This window comes from Bombina bombina, chromosome 3, assembly GCF_027579735.1.
Source record: "Bombina bombina isolate aBomBom1 chromosome 3, aBomBom1.pri, whole genome shotgun sequence".
NCBI lineage: Eukaryota > Metazoa > Chordata > Amphibia > Anura > Bombinatoridae > Bombina > Bombina bombina.
The window spans coordinates 1,186,986,061-1,187,003,272 of NC_069501.1; the positions used below are offsets into that span (position 1 = coordinate 1,186,986,061).

Consider the following 17,212-nt stretch of genomic DNA (forward strand, 5'->3'; position numbering starts at 1 on the left):
TGTGTGGATGGTGGTAAGAAGGTATACATCCTTCTTGTCTCTGTACTTAAGTGCCAACAGCTCCTCTTGGCGCAGAGCTGAGGTCTCCCCCCTTCGTAGCCGGGTGCGTACAAGTTGTCCTGGGAAACCTGCGCGGTTCTTTTTAATTGTACCGCAAGCTACTGTATCAAAGCAATACAGTAGCTTGAACAAAAGGACACTTGTATAAAAATTGTCTAAGTACAAGTGATACCCTTTGTTCATTAGGGGTAATATCAGGTCCCAGACAATCTTGCCAGTGGTTCCCATATGTTCTGGGCAACCTGGAGGGTCAAGGTGGCTATCCTTTCCCTCATACACCCGGAAGGCCTGAGTATACCCAGTCTCGCTGTCACAGAGCTTATACACCTTTACCCCATATCTGGAGCGCTTGGAAGGAATAAACTGCTTGAATCCCAGCCTTCCCTTATACTTCATTAGGGATTCATCAACGCATATATTCCTTCCAGGTGTATAAGCCTCTGCAAACCTGGCAGAAAAGTGGGTTATCAGGGAGCGGATTTTATACAGCCTGTCAAATTGGGGATGCTCCCTAGGGGGGCACAGGCTGTTGTCGCTGAAGTGCATGAAATGCAGAATCATTTCATACCTCTTCCTCGACATAATCTGGGAGAAAATGGGGGTAGAGCAGATGGGGCTAGTACTCCAGTAGGAGCGAATGGAGGGTTTCTTTATGATGCCCATCAGCATGGTCAATGCCCAGAATTTTTTTAATTCTGGCACATTGATGGGGGCCCATTGCTGCTTTGCGAAATATGTTCCAGGCTTTGCAGCACGGAACTGATGGGCATATAAATTAGTTTGGGCGACAATGTTCCCCAATACATCATCGCCCAGAAACACTTCCAGAAACTGCTGGGGGCTAAAACCTGCCACATCTATATTTATGCCAGCATTTGCTGTGAAGGGTGGGATATCTGGCCTCTGGAGATGAGGTGTTACCCACTCTTCAGCAGCAATGGCAGCAACACGCCTCCTTCTGGCAGGGGGGCTAGCAGGGGGGCTGGTAGGGGGTCTAGCACAGTGATTTTTAACCTTTTTTTTGCCATGGCACACTTTTTTACATTAAAAAATCCTGTGGCACACCACCATCCCAAAATTTAAAAAAAATCACACATTGTAGCCTAATACAGCATATATATACACATACACACAAACACACACATACTGTATGTATTGTGCTGTTATGCCATGCCTCCTACAAACTACCCCTGCACTGGGAGTAAAAAACAAGCAAAGTTTAAAAAATATGTCACACTGTTGCCAGTCTGCCTTGGCACACCTGAGGATCTCTCACGGCACACTAGTGTGCCACGGCACACTGGTTGAAAAACACTGGTCTAGCAGCCACAGATACATCACTATCAGTTGAGACTGCATCTAGTGATGTATCTGAGCATATGGCAGGGTCAAAATTGGGGTCTGAGTCAGACATAGAGGCATCTGACTCTGACGCAAGGATGGCATACGCCTCCTCAGCACTATATATTTTCTGTGACATTTTTGTATCTGTCACAGAAAAAATGTACTAATTTTTTTTAAATTAAATTAATTAATTAACTAAATTAATTAACTAAATAAACTAGCAAAAAAGTACTGCTATGCTACTGCCAGTGATTTATAGCGATCACTGGCAAGCTAGGGGTTAATGGCTCTGAAAATTAAATTAAATTAACTAAATGGTTCTGAAAAGAGCCTCTGGATTTTTAAAAAATGACAACAACAAAATTAACCCCTAAAAAAATGCACAGACAGCAAAAAAGTACAACTATGCTACTGCCAGTGATTTATAGCGATCACTGGCAAGCTAGGGGTTAATGGCTCTGAAAATTAATTTAAATTAACTAAATGGTTCTGAAAAGAGCCTCTGGATTTTTAAAAAATTACAACAACAAAATTAACCCCTAAAAAAATGCACAGACAGCAAAAAAGTACAGCTATGCTACTGCCAGTGATTTATAGCGATCACTGGCAAGCTAGGGGTTAATGGCTCTGAAAATTAAATTAAATTAACTAAATGGTTCTGAAAAGAGCCTCTGGGTTTTTAAAAAATTAGAACAAAAAAAATTAACCCCTAAAAAAATGCACAGACAGCAAAAAAAAGTGCAGCTATGCTAATGCCAGTGATTTATAGTGATCACTGGCAAGCTAGGGGTTAATGGCTCTGAAAAGAGCCTTTGGTTCTAAATTTTTTTAACAAATAAAAGAATTAAATCTCTCTCTGCTAAATACAGGTCTCTCTCTCTCTCCAACAAAATCGCAAGTGAGGAGAGGGAGGGAGATCCACACTGATCAGTGTCAATATTTACAAATATTGACATGATCAGAAAAATGGGGTATTTTATTATTATTATTTTTTTTTTTGGGTGGGAGGCTCAGATTGGGTGACCCTAGCTTGCCCCTATGATGAGGCAGGCTAGGGACACCCCCAGAGGCCCCATGATGCACTGGGCATCGCCATCTTGGATGCCTAGTGAAGGGGGAGGGGGGGGGGCTATTTAGGGATTTTTTTTTATTTTATACGTTTTTTTTGTTTTTGTTTTTTTTTTACTTTTATTTTATAACTAACTAAGTGCCTCGACCCACCGAGGCACTTAGCACACAAGCAGAGCATCGGAAGCGTGTCCGATCGCTTCCGATGCTCTGAAACACTGCCGGGCTCCACGTGGAGCGAAACCGGAAGTGATCACTTGTGGGGGAGTGATCAATCCGGTCCTGGCACTCGGGAACAGTATTGCAGGATGCCTAGACATCAAGGCAAGCCTGCAATACTGTTAGAGCAGCTGGAAGCGATTTTGATCGCTTCCAGTGCTCTGTTTAACCGACGACGTATGCCATACGTCCTCGGTCGTTAAGTGCTTTTTTTTTGAGGACGTATGGCATACGTCGTCGGTCGTTAAGGGGTTAAAGCAACTTTCTAATTTACTCCTATTATTATTTTTTATTTTTTCTCTTGCTATCTTTATTTAAAAAGCAGGAATGTGATGCATAGGAGCCGGCCCATTTTTGGTTGAGAACTTGGGTTATGCTTGCTTATTGGTGTATAAATGCCAGTCACCAATAGGCTAGCGCTATCCATGGTGCTGAAATGGGCTGGCTGCTAAGATTTACATTCCTACTTTTTAAATAAAGATAGCAACAGAACAAAGAAAAAATGATAATTGGAGTAAATTAGAAAGTTGCTTAAAATGTCATGCTCTATCGGAATCATGAAAGAAAAAAAGTGGGTTTAGTGTCCCTTTAGTTTTCGTTAAACAAATGTACATGTCCCTTTGCTACAGGTGAAAATGTTCACCTCTAGAGTAAAATACTTGGAGAGCGGTGCTAATCCCGATCCTTCTTCACAAAGCCCTGGAGCACGCTAATAGCAGGCTTAATGCAGCGGCTCCCAGGGCCTGCACTAAAGGACCCTCTCCTTTAGTGCAAGCCCTGGAAGCCAACGCACTAAGCCTCCTATTAGCGCGGCAGGGGGCCCTGTGAAGAAGAGGACAGGATTAGTACGGCTCTCCAGCAAGCTAAAGGTATTTTAACTATTTAAAGGAATTGAATGAATACTGACGAATTTGTCATTATTCATTTGTTTACTCTAAAGGGATATGAAATCCAAATTTGTTCTTTCATGATTCAGATAGAGCAGACAATTTTAACCTCTTAAGGACCGGGCATTTCAGAGAAAAACTACCCCAAAAGACCAGAGCATTTTTAGCATTTTTGCCATCACTACATTTAAACAGAAATAGAGCCTTTTTTTATATTTACCTATCAAAACTATATATATATATTTTAGTAGACAATCCAAAGTATTGATCTAGGACCATTTTGGTATATTTCATGCCACCATTTCACCACCAAATGCGATCAAATAAAAAAAAATCATTAACTTTTTCCCTATTTTGGGTTTCTCACTAAAATTATTTACGAACAGCTTGTGCAATCATTGCACAAATGCTTGTAAATGCTTCTCTGGGATCCCCTTTGTTCAGAAATAGCAGACATATATGACTTTGGCATTGCTTTTTGGTAATTAGAAGGCCGCTAAATGCTGCTGCGCACCACACTTGTATTATGCCCAGCAGTGAAGGGGTTAATTAGGTAGCTTGTAGGGTTAATTTTAGCTTTAGTGTAGAGATCATCCTGCCATCTGACACATCCCCCCCCGATCCCTCCCTGACCCCTCTCAAACAGCTCTCTTCCCTCCCCCACCCTACAATGGTCATCCCTATCTTAAAGTGAATGTCAATTTTGATGCTAAAGTGCCCGGTTTTTAAAAATACGATTAAAAATAGGGGCACTTTAATTCATCAAAATTTACATTTCACTCCTGTTGAGAAAAAAAACTTACCTTTTAATCTTCACAGCAGCTCCAGCTTCCTCCACACGTTGCAAAGCCTCTTCCTGGATCTAACATGAGGAATCCGTCTTCCTTCAATCACGGCGTTGAATCAGACACTGATTCCCCCGGGGGGGAAGCCGTGATTGGAGGGTGACCTATCCATCATTTCTGACGTCAGAAATGGCTTGCAACGACCGGAGGAAGCTGGAGCTGCTGTCAAAATTAAAAGGTAAGTTTTTTTTTCACAACAGGAGTAAAATGAAAATTTTGATGAATTAAAGTGCCCCTGTTTTTAATCAAATTTTTAAAAACTGGGCACTTTAGCATCAAAATTGACATTCACTTTAAGTACTAAAATTAAAGGCTTTTTTTTTATATATTTTTTTAAAAATATTTTCTGCAGTGTAGGACTCCCTGATCCCCCCCAAACAAGTCTCTAAGCCTCCCCCCTCTACCTATTGGCCGCCATCTTAGGTACTGGCAGTACCCAGTATGTTGCAGTTTGTAGTCTTTTTTTTTTTTTAAATAAAAAAACAAAACACATTTTCCTCTGTAGTGTAGCTGCCCCCCTCATTACCCTACCCCCTCCCTCTCCCAGATCGATTGCCCACCCTCTACCCCCCTTTTTATTACGAAGCCCCCTCTCCCTGCTTCCCCCTCCTTCCCACTCAATGCCGCTCTAACGCTTTTTTTCCATAGCGGTCCCGCCCCTCCCACCCACCTCCCGCCCCCTCCAGCAATGGGCTGCCCACTCGCCTCCCTCCTTACCCTCCCACCCACCAATAATCAGCACCAACACTGTCCGATGCAAAGAGGACCGCAGAGTGACCCTCTCTACATCAGTAATTCTGCCCTTCTATTTCTGCACTGCCCCACTTGTGGGGCATGCAGAAATAGCACAATCATGCTATTTTTAGTGAGATTGCAGCGCTGGTCATTAAGAGATTAAGCAACTTTCTAATTCACTCCAATTATCAATTTTTCTTCATTCTTTTGGTATCTTTATTTGAAAAAGCAGGAATGTAAGCTAATGAGCCAGACGATTTTTGGTTCAGAATATGGGTAGCGCTTGCTTATTGGTGGCTATATTTAGCCACCAATCAGCAAGCGCTACACAGGTGCTAAAACAAAAATGGGCCGGCTCATAAAGCTTACATTCCTGCTTTTCAAATAAAGATACCAAGAGAACAAAGACAAATTAATAATTTTTGAAAGCTGCCTAAAATTGCCTGCTCTATCTAAATCATGAGAGTTTATTTTGAATTGAATGACCCTTTAATCATATAAATGATTGTGCAATATTACATCATTGTTATACTTCTTTATTAGTATTTTAGTTTCTTATCTTGGTATTATACTAACAGAGCCCTTGTGCTATAATAACCAATTTCTAAAAATAAATAAGGACTGTCAAAGAAAGGAACAAAAATCTAAATATTTATAAATTGACTTTCTATGAGAACTTGTATCAATGGACCAAACCTATTTTTTTATTCTCTTTTAGATAAAGGGATCACATTGCTAGTTCCACAGACAATTATAAATGCCACAGTGTCACAAGACATCTTGCTGTCAGTACAATACATATCTAATGGGACACCAACTATCCAGTGGGAATACATGTCTAAATGGAAGATCCAGCGCATTACCGAATGGAAGAATGGGTCTTACTTTAATGTCTCCAGAGATTATAAAGACAGAATCAACAGATATGACAATGGCTCTATACTGCTTATGGATGTTGGAGTAAAAGACACTGGATATTATGTGGTTATTATAACTGAAGATATTGGAAGTATCAAGCACGGGACAATTATCCTGAATGTTCATGGTAGGAATCACCCCATTGGACAGTAGATTTCTATTCCAGTCTGGTAAAAAGACATAAAAGTTGGTTTAACAATTTAAAACCTTGTTTTTAATGCCTACATTTTCTACTTACCTTTTAGGTTGCAATCATGTTTTGTAAAAGAGCCGGTAGAGGAATAAATTTATAAGATCAAGCTTTAAATGGCAATGAAACCCAAAACATTTCTTTTATGATTCCAATAGAGCTTGCAATTTTAAATAACTTTCCAATTTACTTCTATTATCTAATTTGCTATATTCCCTTGGTACATTTTTTTAAAAGAATACTCAGGAGCTGGGAGCTAACTGAGGATTGGTGGCTGCTTACCTCTTGTCATTGGCTTACAGATGTTATCAGCTAGCTCCCAGTAGTGCATTGCTACTCCTTTAATAAAGGATACTAAGAAAATGAAGCACAATTAATAGAAGTAAATAGGAAAGTTTTTTTAAAACTGTTTGCTGTATTGGAATTTTGAAAGAAAAATGTTGGGTTTCATGTCCCTTTAAATGTCAATGGAAAGAATTAGAATGCAGTAACTCCATAATTTGAAATGGAGCAAGGCAATTTTAAACCAGTTTTAAGGTCCCTTTTAAAATAGCAGAAGACATTTCCTCTAATATAATGTGCATCTATCAAAAGCATTTTTTTTTTTTTTTACTGTCAAATCCTCAGGCACTCTTGCTGTGATGCTATTATGTTTATCTGCAACCAACCTTGTTATCTATAACCAAGAACATAAGCAAATAGACTTTTTATTTTATTTTATTTTTACTGTCAAATCCTCAGGCACTCTTGCTGTGATGCTATTATGTTTATCTGCAACCAACCTTGTTATCTATAACCAAGCACATAAGCAAATAGACTATTTTTTTTTTGTCTAAAATGTTGAAATCAAAAGTGCTATGTTACTATAAATATTTACAAACTACATGAAACCTGATGTGTTACTATAAACTTTTCTCTTATTAAGAATCAGTCATTTCTGCATGAGTTAAAGGGATAATCTAGTCAAAATTAAATTAAATTATTCAGATAGAGCATGCGACTTTCTGATTTACTCCTATTATCGATTTTTCTTCATTCTCTTGGTATCTTTATTTGAAAAAGCAAGAATGTAAGCTTAGGAGTGTCTAAATCCAGCCACCAATTAGCAAGCACTACCCAGGGTGCTTGCAAATTTTATAATAGGAGTAAATTAGACAGTTACTTAAAATTGCCTGCTCTCTCTGAATCATGAAAGTTTAATTTTGTCTAGACTATCCCTTTAAATAACAGTAAGGGCACCCCATATTGGTTTGAGTATTATTCACACTTGAGTTAATTAAAAGAATACTTTAGGGTAGTTGAAGTTTGAATCACCCATTTTTCATGCATATTGTTGTGCAATATTCAAAGTTAAACTCAAAATTGAATCTTAAATGGTTGATAATAATAAAAGATGTAGAATATTATGGGTTTTTTTCACTTTTTAGAAAAGGCTGCATATATAGTCTACTAGAGTAGCCCGGCTACATTTTACACAGTGATTATTTGATATGTGCAGGAGCTAATTTGTATACTGTCCTTATTTTACCATAGTAAAAGAGATAAGGTAAACTAATCTCAATATATTTACCAAGGGTTGTGTCTCTGGACTGCAAAATAATGCAAATCTTGCTGATAAAATTACAGCATAAATGTTTATAAAACACACATTTACTTTATATGCAAATATTTTACAATGCACTGCTGATAGATACTATGCATATATAAGACTTACTATACTGTCACTTCAATATATGCACAAGAAGTGCACCATCTTTTTTTTTTTAGTCTTTCTGTTCATTTTCTTTCCTAAAGGTCAGTGTGATATATTTGATACATATAATGTGACTCAGTTCTAGTAAGTTTTTTTTTGTACACGTGAAAGTCGGTTATAGATAGGCTTTTGCATTGGTTTAGTTACAAATGCCAATCTGTGATGAAAAACACGGATTTCTTTCATGTAATTAGCAAGAGTCCATGAGCTAGTGACGTATGGGATATACATTCCTACCAGGAGGGGCAAAGTTTCCCAAACCTCAAAATGCCTATAAATACACCCCTCACCACACCCACAAATCAGTTTTACAAACTTTGCCTCCTATGGAGTTGGTGAAGTAAGTTTGTGCTAGATTCTACGTTGATATGCGCTCCGCAGCAGGTTGGAGCCCGGTTTTCCTCTCAGCGTGCAGTGAATGTCAGAGGGATGTGAGGAGACTATTGCCTATTTGAATTCAATGATCTCCTTCTACGGGGTCTATTTCATAGGTTCTCTGTTATCGGTCGTAGAGATTCATCTCTTACCTCCCTTTTCAGATCGACGATATACTCTTATATATACCATTACCTCTACTGATTCTCGTTTCAGTACTGGTTTGGCTTTCTACTACATGTAGATGAGTGTCCTGGGGTAAGTAAGTCTTATTTTCTGTGACACTCTAAGCTATGGTTGGGCACTTTTATATAAAGTTCTAAATATATGTATTCAAACATTTATTTGCCTTGACTCAGGATGTTCAAACGTTCCTTATTTCAGACAGTCAGTTTCTTATTTGGGATAATGCATATGAATAAAAAAATTTCTTACCTTAAAATTTGACTTTTTTCCCTGTGGGCTGTTAGGCTCGCGGGGGCTGAAAATGCTTCATTTTATTGCGTCATTCTTGGCGCGGATTTTTTTGGCGCAAAAAAAATTTCTGTTTCCGGCGTCATACGTGTCGCCGGAAGTTGCATCATTTTTTACGTTTTTTGCGCCAAAAGTGTCGGCGTTCCGGATGTGGCGTCATTTTTGGCGCCAAAAGCATTTTGGCGCCAAATAATGTGGGCGTCTTTTTTGGCGCTAAAAAATATGGGCGTCACTATTGTCTCCACATTATTTAAGTCTCATTATTTATTGCTTCTGGTTGCTAGAAGCTTGTTCACTGGCATTTTTTCCCATTCCTGAAACTGTCATTTAAGGAATTTGATCAATTTTGCTTTATATGTTGTTTTTTCTATTACATATTGCAAGATGTCCCAGATTGACACTGAGTCAGAAGATACTTCTGGAAAAACGCTGCCTGGTGCTGGATCGACCAAAGTTAAGTGTATCTGCTGTAAACTTGTGGTATCTGTTCCTCCAGCTGTTGTTTGTAATGAATGTCATGACAAACTTGTTAATGCAGATAATATTTCCTTTAGTAATGTTACATTACCTGTTGCTGTTCCGTCAACATCTAATAATCAGAGTAATCCTGTTAACATAAGAGATTTTGTTTCTAAATCCATTAAGAAGGCCATGTCTGTTATTCCTCCTTCTAGTAAACGTAAAAGGTCTTTTAAAACTTCTCATTTTTCAGATGAATTTTTAAATGAACATCATCATTCTGATTCTGATAATGGTTCCTCTGGTTCAGAGGATTCTGTCTCAGAGGTTGATTCTGATAAATCTTCATATTTATTCAAAATGGAATTTATTCGTTCTTTACTTAAAGAAGTCTTAATTGCATTAGAAATAGAGGATTCTGGTCCTCTTGATACTAAATCTAAACGTTTAAATAAGGTTTTTAAATCTCCTGTAGTTATTCCAGAAGTTTTTCCTGTCCCTGATGCTATTTCTGAAGTAATCTCCAGGGAATGGAATAATTTGGGTAATTCATTTACTCCTTCTAAACATTTTAAGCAATTATATCCTGTGCCATCTGACAGATTAGAGTTTTGGGACAAAATCCCTAAAGTTGATGGGGCTATCTCTACTCTTGCTAAACGTACTACTATTCCTACGGCAGATAGTACTTCCTTTAAGGATCCTTTAGATAGGAAGATTGAATCCTTTCTAAGAAAAGCTTACTTATGTTCAGGTAATCTTCTTAGACCTGCTATATCTTTAGCGGATGTTGCTGCAGCTTCAACTTTTTGGTTAGAAGCTTTAGCGCAACAAGTAACAGATCATAATTCTCATAGCATTGTTAATCTTCTTCAACATGTTAATAACTTTATTTGTGATGCCATCTTTGATATCATTAGAGTTGATGTCAGGTATATGTCTCTAGCTATTTTAGCTAGAAGAGCTTTATGGCTTAAAACTTGGAATGCTGATATGTCTTCTAAGTCAACTTTGCTTTCCCTTTCTTTCCAGGGTAATAAATTATTTGGTTCTCAGTTGGATTCTATTATCTCAACTGTTACTGGAGGGAAAGGAACTTTTTTACCACAGGATAAAAAATCTAAAGGTAAATTTAGGTCTAATAATCGTTTTCGTTCCTTTCGTCACAATAAGGAACAAAAGCCTGATCCTTCACCCACAGGAGCGGTATCAGTTTGGAAACCATCTCCAGTCTGGAATAAATCCAAGCCTTTTAGAAAACCAAAGCCAGCTCCCAAGTCCACATGAAGGTGCGGCCCTCATTCCAGCCCAGCTGGTAGGGGGCAGATTACGTTTTTTCAAAGAAATTTGGATCAATTCAATTCACAATCTTTGGATTCAGAACATTGTTTCAGAAGGGTACAGAATTGGCTTCAAGATAAGGCCTCCTGCAAAGAGATTTTTTCTTTCCCGTGTCCCAGTAAATTCAGCGAAAGCTCAAGCATTTCTGAAATGTGTTTCAGATCTAGAGTTGGCTGGAGTAATTATGCCAGTTCCAGTTCTGGAACAGGGGCTGGGGTTTTATTCAAATCTCTTCATTGTACCAAAGAAGGAGAATTCCTTCAGACCAGTTCTGGATCTAAAAATATTGAATCGTTATGTAAGGATACCAACATTCAAAATGGTAACTATAAGGACTATCCTGCCTTTTGTTCAGCAAGGGCATTATATGTCCACAATAGATTTACAGGATGCATATCTGCATATTCCGATTCATCCAGATCACTATCAGTTTCTGAGATTCTCTTTCCTAGACAAGCATTACCAGTTTGTGGCTCTGCCGTTTGGCCTAGCAACAGCTCCAAGAATTTTTACAAAGGTTCTCGGTGCCCTTCTGTCTGTAATCAGAGAACATGGTATTGTGGTATTTCCTTATTTGGACGATATCTTGGTACTTGCTCAGTCTTCACATTTATCAGAATCTCATACGAATTGACTTGTGTTGTTTCTTCAAGATCATGGTTGGAGGATCAATTTACCAAAAAGTTCATTGATTCCTCAGACAAGGGTAACCTTTTTAGGTTTCCAGATAGATTCAGTGTCCATGACTCTGTCTCTGACAGACAAGAGACGTCTAAAATTGATCTCAGCTTGTCGAAATCTTCAATCACAATCATTTCCTTCGGTAGCCTTATGCATGGAAATTCTAGGTCTTATGACTGCTGCATCGGACGCGATCCCCTTTGCTCATTTTCACATGCGACCTCTTCAGCTCTGTATGCTGAACCAGTGGTGCAGGGATTACACAAAGATATCTCAATTAATATCTTTAAAACCGATTGTACGACACTCTCTGACGTGGTGGACAGATCACCATCGTTTAGTTCAGGGGGCTTCTTTTGTTCTTCCGACCTGGACTGTAATTTCAACAGATGCAAGTCTGACAGGTTGGGGAGCTGTTTGGGGGTCTCTGACAGCACAAGGGGTTTGGGAATCTCAGGAGGTGAGATTACCAATCAATATTTTGGAACTCCGTGCAATTTTCAGAGCTCTTCAGTCATGGCCTCTTCTAAAGAGAGAATCGTTCATTTGTTTTCAGACAGACAATGTCACAACTGTGGCATACATCAATCATCAAGGAGGGACTCACAGTCCTCTGGCTATGAAAGAAGTATCTCGAATACTGGTATGGGCGGAATACAGCTCCTGTCTAGTTTCTGCGGTTCATATCCCAGGTATAGACAATTGGGAAGCGGATTATCTCAGTCGCCAAACGTTACATCCGGGCGAATGGTCTCTTCACCCAGAGGTATTTCTTCAGATTGTTCAGATGTGGGGACTTCCAGAAATAGATCTGATGGCTTCTCATCTAAACAAGAAACTTCCCAGGTATCTGTCCAGATCCAGGGATCCTCAGGCGGAAGCAGTGGATGCATTGTCACTTCCTTGGAAGTATCATCCTGCCTATCTCTTTCCGCCTCTAGTTCTTCTTCCAAGAGTAATCTCCAAGATTCTGAAGGAATGCTCGTTTGTTCTGCTGGTGGCTCCAGCATGGCCTCACAGGTTTTGGTATGCGGATCTTGTCCGGATGGCCTCTTGCCAACCGTGGAGTCTCCTCCGTTAAGACCAGACCTTCTGTCACAAGGTCCTTTTTTCCATCAGGATCTCAAATCCTTAAATTTAAAGGTATGGAGATTGAACGCTTGATTCTTAGTCAAAGAGGTTTCTCTGACTCTGTGATTAATACTATGTTACAGGCTCGTAAATCTGTATCTAGAAAGATATATTATAGAGTCTGGAAGACTTACATTTCTTGGTGTCTTTCTCATCATTTTTCCTGGCATTCTTTTAGAATTCCGAGAATTTTACAGTTTCTTCAGGATGGTTTGGATAAAGGTTTGTCTGCAAGTTCCTTGAAAGGACAAATCTCTGCTCTTTCTGTTCTTTTTCACAGAAAGATTGCTAATCTTCCTGATATTCATTGTTTTGTACAAGCTTTGGTTCGTATAAAACCTGTCATTAAGTCAATCTCTCCTCCTTGGAGTTTGAATTTGGTTCTGGGGGCTCTTCAAGCTCCTCCGTTTGAACCTATGCATTCGCTGGATATTAAATTACTTTCTTGGAAAGTTTTGTTTCTTTTGGCCATCTCTTCTGTTAGAAGAGTTTCTGAATTATCTGCTCTTTCTTGTGAGTCTCCTTTTCTGATTTTTCATCAGGATAAGGCGGTGTTGCAAACTTCTTTTAAATTTTTACCTAAGGTTGTGAATTCTAACAACATTAGTAGAGAAATTGTGGTTCCTTCATTGTGTCCTAATCCTAAAAATTCTAAGGAGAGATCATTGCATTCTTTGGATGTAGTTAGAGCTTTGAAATATTATGTTGAAGCTACTAAGAATTTCCGAAAGACTTCTAGTCTATTTGTTATCTTTTCCGGTTCTAGGAAAGGTCAGAAGGCCTCTGCCATTTCTTTAGCATCTTGGTTAAAATCTTTAATTCATCTTGCTTATGTCGAGTCGGGTAAAACTCCGCCTCAAAGGATTACAGCTCATTCTACTAGGTCAGTTTCTACTTCCTGGGCGTTTAGGAATGAAGCTTCGGTTGATCAGATTTGCAAAGCAGCAACTTGGTCTTCTTTGCATACTTTTACTAAATTCTACCATTTTGATGTGTTTTCCTCTTCTGAAGCAGTTTTTGGTAGAAAAGTACTTCAGGCGGCTGTTTCAGTTTGATTCTTCTGCTTATAATTTCAGTTTTTTTCATTATAAGATTTAAGCTTTATTTTGGGTGTGGATTATTTTCAGCGGAATTGGCTGTCTTTATTTTATCCCTCCCTCTCTAGTGACTCTTGCGTGGAAGATCCACATCTTGGGTAGTCATTATCCCATACGTCACTAGCTCATGGACTCTTGCTAATTAAATGAAAGAAAACATAATTTATGTAAGAACTTACCTGATAAATTCATTTCTTTCATATTAGCAAGAGTCCATGAGGCCCACCCTTTTTGCGGTGGTTATGATTTTTTTGTATAAAGCACAATTATTCCAATTCCTTATTTTTTATGCTTTCGCCCTTTTTTCTTGTCACCCCACTTCTTGGCTATGCGTTAAACTGATTTGTGGGTGTGGTGAGGGGTGTATTTATAGGCATTTTGAGGTTTGGGAAACTTTGCCCCTCCTGGTAGGAATGTATATCCCATACGTCACTAGCTCATGGACTCTTGCTAATATGAAAGAAATTAATTTATCAGGTACGTTCTTACATAAATTATGTTATTCATTTTGTTTTAACTAAATGAATATCCAAACTAATTCATTAACTAGTTTAAAGAATACAAACAAGTACTAACAAAATACGTTAGTATGCATTTGTTTCCTTGAAATTAGCTTAATGAAGGTTAAATACTTACTTGTAGAGCGCTGGAGAGCTGCACTAATCTCGACCCCTCTTCACAGAGGCGTGGGCCGTGCTGATAGGAGGATCCCAGGACTAAAGAAAAAGATACTTTAGCGTGGACTGTGGCTCTGTTAAGAAGGGCGGGATTTAGTGTGGCTCTCCAGCGTGCTATAGGTAAGTTTAAGGCTACGGGTGAAAAAAGGAACATTTACATTGTTTAAGTAAATGTAAATGTTCCCCGAATATTCAGTATTTGTTTCACTTTAAACTAAACGAATACCGGATATTCAGAAAAATAATTTTTCCAAATACTTGTTCTGAAAGATTCGTCCGAAACTAATTTTTCGCCACTGCACAAGTCTAGTATTAGATAGTGCTTCTAAGCTGATATCTATACAGTATATATATCTTGTGTTAGTCCTTTTATAGATGTGGCTGTGTTACTAATTCATTTCTCTCCCCTCCTTTTCTCCACCCAGAAATCCTCTATGAAGACTTCTATTTTGTAGCTGTGTTTATTGCATTTCTTGCTGCAGGTTCAGCTGTGCTAATTTGCCTTATGTGGCTTTGCAACAAATGTGGAAATGTTGCCACGAAGAGGAAACAAAGTCGAAGAGGTAACTATATGTCTGACGTTTATTATATCACATAGTTGATATTAGACATTAGGCCAAAAAGCTCTGCATAACATTGAAGCCTTATGTTATTCTATAGCAATACAACAAAAATGTATTGTATTTGTAATTACAATGTATTTAGGGCTAGATTACATTATGAGTTAAAAGTAAACTTTTTTCGATTGCGCACTAAGCCAACAAGTGCAAGAAGCCGAACTTTGAATATCGTTCACGCGATAACCTATTCCCCCATAAAAGTCAAAGGAGCATAACACCCTACTCACAAGCAAACCCAATCACATATTCTCATGGATGCTAACCCGGCATGAAAATATCACATATTTCACATTCCAATGTTCTTCACATATAAGAATATATTCTTTATATATATATATATATATATATATATATATATATATATATATATATATATATATATATATATATATATATATATATATATATATATATATATATATATATATATAGGAATATCTGTTTATAAATACATAGATCATATTCTGCTATGTGCTACATAGGAATGAGAAATATTTACACTAAATACACACTATAACACATTATTAAATATGAATATTGCATAAATATGCTTTAACATGTTTTCATCTACTTAAAGGAATACTAAACCCACATTTTTTTCTTTCATGATGCAGATAGAACATGAAATTTTAAGCAACTTTCTAATTTACTCCTATTATCATTTTTTTCATACTCTTGCTATCTTTATTTAAAAAGCAAGAATGTAACCTAAGAAACCGGCCCATTATTGGTTCAGCACCTAAGTTTCGCTTGCTGATTGGTGGCTAAATGTAGCCACCATTCAGCAAGCTCTATCCAGAGGGATTCCTACTTTTTCAAATAAAGATAATAATAGAATGAAGAAAATTTGATAATAGGAGTAAATTAGAAAGTTGCTTAAAATTGCCTGCTCTATCTGAATCATACAAGAAAAAATGTGGGTTTAGTATCCCTTTAACTACAAAGTGCTCCAATGCACTTATATATGTCTATATATGTGGACATGTATATTTATGTGTTTATATGTGTATATATGTCTGTAAATAAATCTGCTTTTTTTTATTCCCAGAACAGAAAATGCCCCCTGCAGACTTCTAAAGGCTAAACCTGCTACATATCTGTCCCTAATTAGCTTCAGCAGATAACAACTGCAAATCAATGCTGCTTATACTAAAATAATGACTGTGGCTAGCCTTGTTGTCTGCACAAACAGTTTACTCCTCCATAAAAGGCAACTGGAGGGTGGAGTTTGGCTATTGAAAAACAATTGAAGCAAACAAGGTGTACATTTGTTTTAAAAATGTTTAGACTTGGCTGGCATGTTATTCTATAGCAACACAACATCTTGTAATTACAATGTATTTGGTGTCCCTAAGAGGAAAACATTTGATATACATCCAGTCTTAGCAGATTTGTATTTCTATTTCCACATGTTATTTGAACTTTATTTGTTGTTATATTTTATTGTCACTTATGTTTTAAGAGTAATTACAGTTGTTTTTACTACAGAATAACCCCTTTATTATAGTTACCGGTTTAATATCATGGTACATTTCTTTGTTTTTACAGCTGAAGAGGTTGAAATGCGAATTATATCCGACTTGTCAAGTGGCCCATCAACAGCGTCTACCTCAAGATACAGCAATGATTTCTGTTAGGTGTGAGCTTGTGTTTACCAAGTGTTTGTGGTTTTAAATATAGACAGATCCGTCATGTAGGCACTGTGTGCTGTGCTATCTAAACTTGTATACAGTATTCACCCTTAATATAAAATTTTACACAAAAATGTGTATTTACATGGACAAGACAACCACATTACTTGACATTATTCTGGGATAAGTATTGGAAACAAGTCTTTTTTTAATACTTCTACATTAGAATATTGCCAAAAGTTTACAGTGTACTCTACAATACAATACAAGGTAATCTGATGGAACCAGTTTGAGAAGATTCCATAAATCATTTGAAGTCATCGTGTTCTGCCGCGTGTATAAACTTGTCTAAAGATCATATCAAAAAGATAAGAGTTCATGAAATTCAAAGCCTTGTTTTCTTTCCTGAATAGCAATGCTTGTAAGTGTATGCCTGATATATGGATGTGTCAATTATATTGTATTTTTTTTTAGTAAACAAATTGCTAAACTAAATGTAGTCCATTGGTTTAAAAACAAATAATATAAATATGTATTTTGTTTACAAAGTCTATTTAATAAATAGTTACCTAAGGACAGAAATGTGCATTAAAATATTACTTATATTTACTTCTACATAAATCCTTCTGGAAATATGCGAATGCATAGAAAGCTTATCCTTCAGTTATATTAGTTATGAAGAAATTGGGTTAGACCCCGTCGGCAAC

At 37.6% G+C, this 17,212-nt stretch overlaps 1 protein-coding gene across 1 annotated transcript in view; it reads left to right on the top strand.

Annotated features, from left to right (window-relative positions):
* The window catches only part of VSTM5 (V-set and transmembrane domain containing 5), a 99,385-nt gene extending 82,498 nt beyond the window's left edge, over positions 1-16,887 (top strand). The window contains exons 2-4 of the mRNA XM_053708619.1: positions 5,877-6,203; positions 14,680-14,817; positions 16,423-16,887. Coding sequence (XP_053564594.1) covers positions 5,877-6,203; positions 14,680-14,817; positions 16,423-16,511 — 554 coding nt within the window. The 3' untranslated portion in view covers positions 16,512-16,887. The remainder of the gene's footprint in view (positions 1-5,876; positions 6,204-14,679; positions 14,818-16,422) is intronic.
* Positions 16,888-17,212: the final 325 nt, after the last annotated feature.